Raw genomic sequence first — 10,211 nt, forward strand, 5'->3', positions numbered from 1 at the left:
TTTTAAAAGGTCAAAACCTGCATGAATACTCTTCCTCTCCCAAAAGAAAAAAGGCTTTCTGAATATCAACACTTTTCCTGGCCTCAACAAGACCATTTCAGAATTAAATATATTTTTCCCCAAATAGCCATTATTTTTTAAATGTGGCCTGTATTACAGTGGTTTTGGTTTGATTACACCTTTTGTTTCAGACAGCATTTTATGTCAGGCTTTTTCACAGTCTGGAAACTTATTTATAGCATTTTCCACACCTTCCAAAGCCTTCATCCAAATAACAGTAATTCCAAATCTAATTTGTGTCCTGAAAACGACCACAAACAAGACCTATCTATGCACACAAATCTGGCAATTGTGGAATCCAAATATTAGTTCAGCGACAGGTCAAGAGTCCCATCACTGCTGTCCCAGTGCTGCCAGGTCAAAGGTCACTCACCACGCTGGCATCCTTCTTGGGCTTGTTCTCGGCCAGGGCCTTCTTGTAGGCCAGCAGCACCTCTCTGCAGTCCTCCAGGTGGGCCTCGGGCTCCCAGGTGTCTTCGTCCGAGGTGTAGTTCTTCCAGCGCACGCGGTACAGCACCTCCCCCTGCAGAGTTCAAAGGTCACAGAGAATGATGATGAGCATAGGGGCGACAGGAGACAGGACAGGAGCACCACCACCATATCTCTTGATTTCCAGACTCATGTGGTCACTCAAAAGGTCTAAGGTACTCAGGAAGCAGAGAATGAGAGACAGTGCAGGGGTCGACCGTTATGGAACCTAACCGATCTATTCGAGGTCTTCAACTGGGGCAATGGCAGGATTTGTGTTTGAAAGCAGTAAGCCTATATCTCCAGCATCTCCTGAGGCTGCATATCAGCTGATGAGATGGAGATGGGCTGGGAGTGTGTGTGTGTGTGTGTGTGGGGGGGGCGGGGGGGCACGTGGTGTTAAGTCTACTATCCATTGCTTTCCAATGGATCTTCAGAGAGAATCTGATCTGCTTGGTGCACCGTGCACCCTGCCCTGCAAGGACAAAGACCACTCAAGGACAAAGAAAATAACCCACAAAACACACACACAAACAGAGAGAGAGAGAGAGAGAGAGAGAGAGAGAGAGAGAGAGAGAGAGAGAGAGAGAGAAGAGAGAGAGAGGAGAGAGAGAGAGAGAGAGAGAGAGAGAGAGAGAGAGAGAGAGAGAGAGAGAGAGAGAGAGAGAGAGAGAGAGAGAGAGAGAGAATGCTGACAGAAATGTCATAGGAGGACTTCCGGACATACTAAATCCTCTCAACAGTCGATAACCACCCCCCACAAACACTCACATGTGACTCGACCCCACGCACTCAAAAGACGGCGCCCTGGGTATAATCCCTATACCCAGAGTGAGTGAGTGAGTGAGTGAGTGAGTGAGTGTGAGTGAGAGAGTGAGTGAGTGAGTGTGTGTGTGTGTGTGTGAGTGTGTGTGTGTGTGAGTGAGTGAGAGAGTGAGTGTGAGTGAGAGAGTGAGTGTGTGAGTGTGTGTGTGTGTGAGTGAGTGAGAGAGTGAGTGTGAGTGAGTGTGAGTGTGTGAGTGTGTGTGTGTGTGAGTGAGTGAGTTCTCCCAGCTGTGTGTTTGTCTCTGACTGAATAACAGATTGAATGGGTGAATGCACACCACCAGCGGATGCATTCATTCTTATGTTGATTACTGTTATTAAGCCGTAGAAACACAGCCTTCCTGCAGGCCCTCTTTGTGCTTGTGACACACTCTCACTGTGAGTGTGTGTGTGTGTGTGTGTGTGTGCATTTCCTCACAGAGACTCAGCAGCAACCTTCATGGGCACTCCCACTGGCACACACGCAGCTTAATATACACACACACACCCACCCAGTGTCACTGCCTGCCCTGCCTCTTGGTGACCTCTGCATTTCTCTGCTCAGACCTTTGCATACCCACCCTCCCCCCACTCTCACTCTTCCTCCCCCCACTCTCACTCTTCCTCCCCCCACTCTCACTCTTCCCACTCTCCGCCCCACACCACCAGAAGTCCATAACCAGCCCCTCCCCTTGTCCACTCCAACCATGTCCATCAATCTCATCTTCTGAAGAGCTGAACTCTCTCTCTCTCGGTCTCATCCACTCTACTACCCCATGACCGACACTCACTCACTCACTCACTCACTCACTCACTCACTCACTCACTCCCTCACTCCCTCACTCCCTCACTCCCTCACTCACTCACTCCCTCACTCCCTCCCTCCCTCTCTCCCTCTGACACCTGACCCACAGCAGGCTCCGTTGTTCCTGTTTGCGGTGACTTCCCATACAGACCCACCTATAAAATGACTGATTAAAAGCCGGACTCATTTGTTGTTGTTGTTCATTCTGTGATCAAGGCGTGGCTGCTTACGTCCTGCAACCTTGTCTGCAGGCCAGGGCTACTTTCTATGTGGCGTCCCTGGGCCCCGAGCCCTAGCCTTTGTCCTTTGTTTCCAACCAATCAGGCACACATTGTCCTCCACGGGTGGTAAATGTGTGTTCATGTTTGTGAATAAGTGAGTGTGTGTGTGTGTGTCTTCAGACATTTGCCGTTTGTACTGCATATGCGTGACTACTGAGCTGGCTCCATTGTGTAAGGTTATATCTGCAAGCCTGCAGGCACTTATGTGGGTATAATGTACAAGCATATATAAATATGTGGGTTGGTATGTGTATGTATGGGGTATGTATGTATACATATGACTGTATGGGGTATGTATGTATACATATGACTGTATGTGTGTATGGGGGAATGTGGTGTGTGTGTATGTATGTGGTGAGGAGGGGCTGTGGTGAGCGTGTGTGCGTGTGCACCTGCGCACGCACACGCGTATGTGTAGTGTACTTTCCTGTTCTTCCGCCTTTAGGTTGTGCATTCCTTCTTTGCTAGGCTGAGCTAGAATTTAGGCGTGGATTTAATTTTAGCTGTGTACACAAACTGGGGTGTGTATGTTGTCAGTCTTGTTTTTTTTTCAAACTTACACATTCACATGAATGCACGGATGCACGCATGCACACACGCGCTCACACACACACACACACACACACAAACATTCCTTTCCAGACTAGTCACCAGAGCAGTTTGTAAAACTGATTAGACGGACCTGAACCTAGTCAAGCATGCCATTTGTCTTCATCCAGGTCCTCTCATAGCCTGGAAAATCCAGACCCTGATAATCTAGAAAGATTAAGGGTCTGGCCAAGAACAATGTAATGGCCCAACTCGAGGGGCGGCAACAAGCATGCATTTAAAAATCTCACTGCACGCAATTGGATAACACTAGACCACGTTTACACTGAATGATTTCGGACTTCGACGCAATCAGATAACACTACGACCAATGTGTACCGTCCTCCAACGTTGCAGCGCGGTCTTCATCAATTTAGCTGTTTCTCCGGAATGTTGGGGTAAAAGTAACGTGTATCATTGCTCATTGCCAGAGTGTCTCGCAGAGAGAATTCCAGGCTAGTCCTCTCAAGCAAAGCCTCTAAATCTGTACACCACAACTCCCTTTAAGCAAAACAGGCAGCACTTTATTGTAATAAGGCAAATCAGCCGCCATTGATTTGCCTACAGCCCTGAACTGTGGCCAATAAAGCGGCACTTTAGCCTTCAAATGTACACACACACACACACACACACACAGGCCGGGCCTTATCTTCCCACACTAGTAGAGCATGCAGTCGACTCGGCATCGGCGGCTTGACCTGGCGTGCCTGTCAGCTGCTGTTAATGCTCACAGAAGGCTGCCGAGAAGAGCGGGGGTGAATGGGTGATGAGTCAGTGTGTGTGTGTGTGTGTGTGTGTGTGTGTGTGTGTGTGTGTGTGTGTTAATGCGCATCTGTCCATGTGTGCACGTGGGAGTAAAAGAGAGAAAGTGTCTGTCTGTCTGTGACTGCCTTTGTGCGCTCCTGTCTATCTATGCCTGTGCGCCAAATGCGTGTGTGGTACCTGTGAGATTCTGTGTGTGTGTGTGTGTGTGTGTGTGTGTGTGTGTGTGTGTGCATGGGAGAAGCCGAGTTGAGAGATTAGTTTTGAGTGGGATGCATTAACCCTGGGAGTTAATGAGTGCTCAAGTCAGACGATTACATTATGCTATAAGCCAGAGAGGAGTGTGTTTGGCTTTGTTTGGTAACCAAAGGTGAGCCAGAGGGGGGAGGTAGTATCTCTCTCTCTGTGTGTGTGTGTGTGTGTCTGTGTGTGTGTGTGTGTCTGTGTGTGTGTGTGTGTGTGTGTGTCTGGCTGCATGTGATGACTGGACCAGAAGGGCTTCTATAAATGCTCTGGAACATTTAGTGTGGGCGTGACACTGCAATCTGCACGGGTGACAAAGAATATAGTAGGTGCACTTGTTTGTTAATGCGACACAGACTTTATGAATTTCTGTCGGGGAGATGGTGACGTGTACATTTAAGTGTCCGTGTTTGCATCAGAGAGAGTGTTTGAGTGTTTCTTGTGTATGTGAGAGGGAGACTGAGAGAGACAGGAGTGAGTTGATGTGTTTATGTGTTTATGCGTGTGTGTGTGTGTGTGCGTCATAGTTAGTTGAATGCTGAATGGCAGTGACTGCATGAATTTATATGGAGAATGTGACGTGTAGTTTCGTGTGTGTCTATGTTTGCACCAGAGAGAATGTGTGTATGTACATGTGAGAATAGAGGGAGACAGACAGAGGAGTGTGTGTGTGTGTGTGACCCAGTCAGTTGAACACTGAATGGCAGTGGAGGGCAGACTGCCAGCAGCTTCGTCTCCGATTTCAGCTACCAACTCAACGGACACCCTCACCCCACACACACACACAATTATCACCACTATCCCCCTCCCTTCTCTTATTGCCTCACTCTCCTGCACCACTGGAGGCCAGTGGGACAACACAGCCCTGACATTACGAGCAAGGAGACACACACACACACACACACACACACACACACACACACACACACACACACACACACACACACACACACACACACACACACACACACACACACACACACACACACACACACACACACACACACACACACACACACACACACACACACACACACACACACACACACACACACACACACACACACACGTTTCCCATACATTGACTTACACACACACGTGTTTCCCATACATTGACTTATTTGTGGCGGCCCACCACAATATCAACACTGACCACCACACAATGATTTTCCATGTTGTACTGTTTACTTGTACTTCGTTCTTTGAAGAGCTATGTGCACCTTTGCACAGCCTCTCCTTGTCTCTCAACAAACCTACATGCACGTTTAAAGAAAACATTAACAATCCTGCAGTTGTTGACAAAAAAGCAGACTGGCTAAACCGTGCTTAAATCTGCATCATAACCACGCTGCGTTAATTTGTTAAGAACTGTTGCATTCAAGTTAATTCTGCAAGCCTACCACCACAAATAGAATTCAATTCTGTGGGAAACACTGCACACACACACACACACACACACACACACACACACAGATGTACTCACACTCTCACGCACGCACCCAGAGGAAAAGATTGTCACGAAGGGAGGGAAAACGAAAGTGAGGGAGCCCTTTCACTCACAGATATATCTACACACACACACACACACACACACACAGCAGAGCAAAGGAGGAAGAAAGGACTGAATAGAGAGAGAGAAATTAAAGGGTAGAGAAAGACTAGGAGAAATGGGGGGACAGAGAAACCTGGTAGGAAAGAGAGAAACAGCAAAAGAGAGAGGGAGTGGGGAAGAGCAATTTTTTGATAACGAAAGTGTGTGCACACACACGCACATACACACACACATAACGTGTGGGAGCGAAAACGAAAGTGAGACTGTACACACTCTTCCACAGCACACAGCCAAGCAATCACAAGCGCGGGCGTGTGTGCGCGGGGAAACCGGGAGATCTTCCAAAACATGGAAGCCCTATGAGAACTGTGCAAAATGACTCAGTCATGTGAAATGTGCAGTCAACTGCAGCTTTGGCAGACCAATATAAGGCCAGCCGTGCACGTGCACGTGCTCGTGCACACGCACACACACACTTCGTCTCTCACATAATATACAATCACCTCAAATCCAATACTGTACAGTGACATTTGTGAGACGAGATCCAGACACAAAGTTCAATGACTCTTTTGTAAGCGAGTGGTGCTTCCAAGTGTGTGACTTAAACAGAGAGAAATGAAATAAGAGATACACAGAGACAGAGGGAGATATAGTGTGTGTGTGTGTGTGTGTGTGTGTGTGTGTCTCTGCGTGTGTTTATCGTGCTGCCACACAAAATCTGAGGGCAAACAGCTCTTCACACACTGCTTGGTGGTCCCCTCCCCTGAGGGCGGGTGCTGCTCAAAGCTGACCACACCGCCCGAACAGGCACCACAGCAGCTGTGGTCTGGTCTCCCACTCGTGTGTCGGGCCTTTCTCCTCCCTTTCTTTATTCTCCTCTTCTGTCCACCCCTTTATCCTCGTTCTATCTCTATCCCTGTGGGGACAGACCTGCCCTCCTTCTCCTATTTCTCTCTCTCTCTCTCTCTCTCTCTCCTTGGTATTGAGGGAACCCAGGACTTCGGTGAGGAGATACATCAGGGAGTGCTTTTACTCTCTCCCAAACAATTCCAGACTTTTTTTTCTCACTCTCACACACACTCTCTCTCACTCACACACCCACACACACACACCATTTACCATAACCACATCTGAGCCTCTAATGTGATAACACACACACTCATCTGTCAACTACTCAAACTAAGCCAGAGAGCACAGTGAGGATGTCACCTCCGCCACCAACACGACTTCCTCAATCCCTTTATACACTTGCCAGCACCCAGCAGCCAGCAAGCGAGCTAACATGCAAGCAAGCATTACCCCGCACTTCAGTAGCACTTCAGGAGCTGCAGATGTAAACATCTTTCTATGGGCCTGACAGCTAGCCAACTGTGTGTGTGTGTGTGTGTGTGTGTGTGTGTGTGTGTGTGTGTGTGTGTGTGTGTGTGTGTGTGTGTGTGTGCGTGGGTGTGGAAGCGGTACTTCCGTCGAATCCCACAAGACGATAGACGGGCCATCTGTCAGACGCTCGAAGCAGAGGGTCCCTGGGAGGTTGTGTGGTGGAGAGGTAGAGGGGAGGGGAGGTGTGGTGAAGAGATGGAGAGATGAAGGTGGAGGGGAGCGGAGGTCTGGTGGAGAGATGGAGAGATGGAGAGATGAAGGTGGAGGGGAGCGGAGGTCTGGTGGAGAGATGGAGAGATGAAGGTGGAGGTGTGGTGGAGAGATGGAGAGATGAAGGTGGAGGGGAGCGGAGGTCTGGTGGAGAGATAGAGGGGAGCGGAGTTGTCGCGGAGAGGTGGGGGGAAGCAGGGTGTGGTGTGGTGTGCCCAGACGGCAGATCCTCCCCTCACAGGAAAAGCCTCCCCGAGGCTCCAAGGCTGCACCTGTTACTAAAAAGTCAAGGCTGGCCATCTGAAAATAAGGGGAGCGCAGCCAGAACAAAAACCAAAACCGGTTCTCGAAGCCTGTTCCGCCACAGTGGTAGAGACCGTATACCCAGCTTAGATATGTTTTCTATTTGATTCCTGTCAGACTGCATGTTCTGAGCTACAATCAATTCTACTGCTACCGATTACCATGTCTGCAGGGCCGGGGTAGGACCGGATACTTTGATCCAGTAATTTCCAGGACACACATTTGACTCACACATTCAGATTTACAAGGAACACTGGCATTGAGTGGCCCTTGGGTGCTTAGCAACAGGTGCAGCAGGTAAAGACTGCAGGGTGAACGAGATGAAAGCCAATCAAGTAAAGGAAGGGGGTGGTGGTGGTCATGTCAGAAACATATTTAATCAGTGAGTACTTTGGTTAGGTGTGGTAAGTGGTAGCCTAAGAGGTGTGCAAGAAATAGTCAAGCATGGCATGACACGGCAAAAAGCATCATGCATCAACAATACAAGTGTGATGCAACTTGGTATGGCACTATTTTTGCAAGAATGATTTCCTTAAAACTTAGACTAATTGAATTCCAAACGGACACCACAATACAAGACAACAACAACCACACACACACTTTACTGAATATTGCATATCTGCACATTTGTATACATACCGGTGTCCACAACATTCGGGAGGGTAATTCTGTGGGTCACTTACCAAACTCTATAGGGCCATCTTACTCACGTGACCCTCACAGTGACAGAACAACTTCAGGACTACTATATTTTTCCAGATGTACAGTTAATAGATAAACACAACACGTGGCTAAAATATTGCAATATTTAAAATACCCTTGCGAGTGCCAACAACGCAGTTTTATTTCCAGAACATTCGCTCAAGGACTTAATGTACCCAAGGGTGTCCGCCCAACCGGTAAACTCTCAATGTAAACACGACAGCCGTACCAGTTTATGAAGACAACTTCTCTCGTATACATAAACATGTACTATGAAACCGAGCTACAAAGTGAATGCTACCAGAATCGGCATCATGAGCTGTTATAGCGAAGTGTCTACACGGAAAAGGACCAAATCGCTCACTATCTGTGCAAAGCAGGCATTCCGCTATCTGCTATGGTTATCCAGCAAAGTGGGAATTTTCTGTTCAACTAGCGCGTTTTAGCGAGTTAGCATGGGGGGGGGGGGGTAACTTATGGAAAAGCAACTAGCAAGCAAAGCATTTACCCAGCCACTTATCATGCCAGGGAGAGCATGTTTGTTTAAGTTTCGACCAGTTTAACATACACCTGCAATCAGCATTTGAATGTAATATTTCAGATTTGCCAGCTAGCTGCACAGACAGCTAGCGTTAGCTAACACCAACTAACGTTAGATGAGGCCCATCGGAGGGAGCACAACAATTTATCCTTGGCCTGAACACCCAAGGAGGAATCGCGCAATGGCTAGCCTTTCTAAGCTAATTATAACGCTATAGCAAACTATCATCAGCTAAAGTTAAGGCATACATTCGCCTACAATCTGAGCAGAGGAAGCAACCGTTGTACCGTCCTTGGGTCACTTACGCCTTACGTTACTACAACACAGTATGTCGGGGAAACCCTCATCAAATTGTGAAATAGTTTGAACTATCCAAACTCCACATGCTAGCAATAATGCTAGCTAGATGGCTAGCCAGCTAACTGGCTCACACCGCTAGCAAAGGTTCATAAGCGGCTTGCCAACATCCCCCTGCCTCAACTTACCTCCTCCACTCGCATGTCAATAATTTTCTCCACTTCGTATACATCTTCCTCTTCGTCTTGTTCGCTGTCTCCGGCCTCGGGTCTCTCAGCTCCAGAAGCCATCACGACCGATGCAAGCGCCAAAATAGCAAGCTTTTCCTTGGTTTACACGCTTGTCGCCGAATATCTAGTCAGTCCACTGTCCTAACCAACGACTGAGCTACGCCTCGGTGTGTTCACTAGTCCTTGCAAAGTACAGAGGCGAGCCTACTGAGCGGTCGACTGAGAAGGCTGGCAGACGACATTCAATTGGCCAATTGACTTTCGGGAGGCCAATCACATCAAAGACTGCAATGACATACTGGATTTTGAACCAATCGCATGAAACACATACACTTGTGTCTGCCTGTGTAAATGCGTTGGCCTATCAAATGAACTCAAGGGGACCTACCCCAAAATCAACAAATAGTGGTCAACAAATAGTAGTCGCACATTTTAAAGATAACAACTACAGAGCACACCTAAATAATATTTATTTTATTTATAATGCACCACTGCATTATTAAAATACAAAATAGCCTATGATATGACGGTTGTAGGCTATGTTTTTTTTATGTAGCCTATATACTTATTCAAGTGCTAATGAATAGGTCTAACCTAGGTAACTAATATGTGATAATTATTCAGACTCCACATTTAATGTGAATATCAACATGCTGTAGGCCTAGGCTAGATAGCGACGACTGCTGCCACGTTTTGGACTTTTCCCCTTGGCCTACTGTGGTCTGACTGTAGCCTACCAATGCGTCATGTGATGTAAACACGGTGCCCATGCTGCAGCCATCCACTAGGAGGCAGACTTACACCGTCAATACCAGAGCCGTATATCTCTGGTCAATACCCTGTCTTCAGAGAGCATTTGACACGTGATCTAGTTTAGTGACTGTAAGCCAAAACAACCCTTACTGATTTAGATAGACCTACACGGAAATGTCAGGGAACAAGAAAAATCACATCACAACGCGTCTGTTGAAAAAAAAAACTTTTA

General features: G+C 47.6%; 1 protein-coding gene across 1 annotated transcript in view; it reads right to left on the reverse strand.

The window, feature by feature from the left end:
• mphosph8 (M-phase phosphoprotein 8) overlaps positions 1-9,394 on the reverse strand; it is a 24,679-nt gene extending 15,285 nt beyond the window's left edge. Inside the window, 2 exon segments of the mRNA XM_076263250.1 lie at positions 434-583; positions 9,185-9,394. Of these exon segments, the coding sequence (XP_076119365.1) occupies positions 434-583; positions 9,185-9,286 (252 nt within the window). The 5' untranslated portion in view covers positions 9,287-9,394.
• Positions 9,395-10,211: the final 817 nt, after the last annotated feature.

The sequence above is a fragment of the Alosa pseudoharengus genome, unplaced genomic scaffold (assembly GCF_046254945.1).
Source record: "Alosa pseudoharengus isolate Yale_2024_CS ecotype anadromous, Long Island Sound unplaced genomic scaffold, YU_APseudo_1.1 YU_APseudo_1.1_scf_3, whole genome shotgun sequence".
NCBI lineage: Eukaryota > Metazoa > Chordata > Actinopteri > Clupeiformes > Clupeidae > Alosa > Alosa pseudoharengus.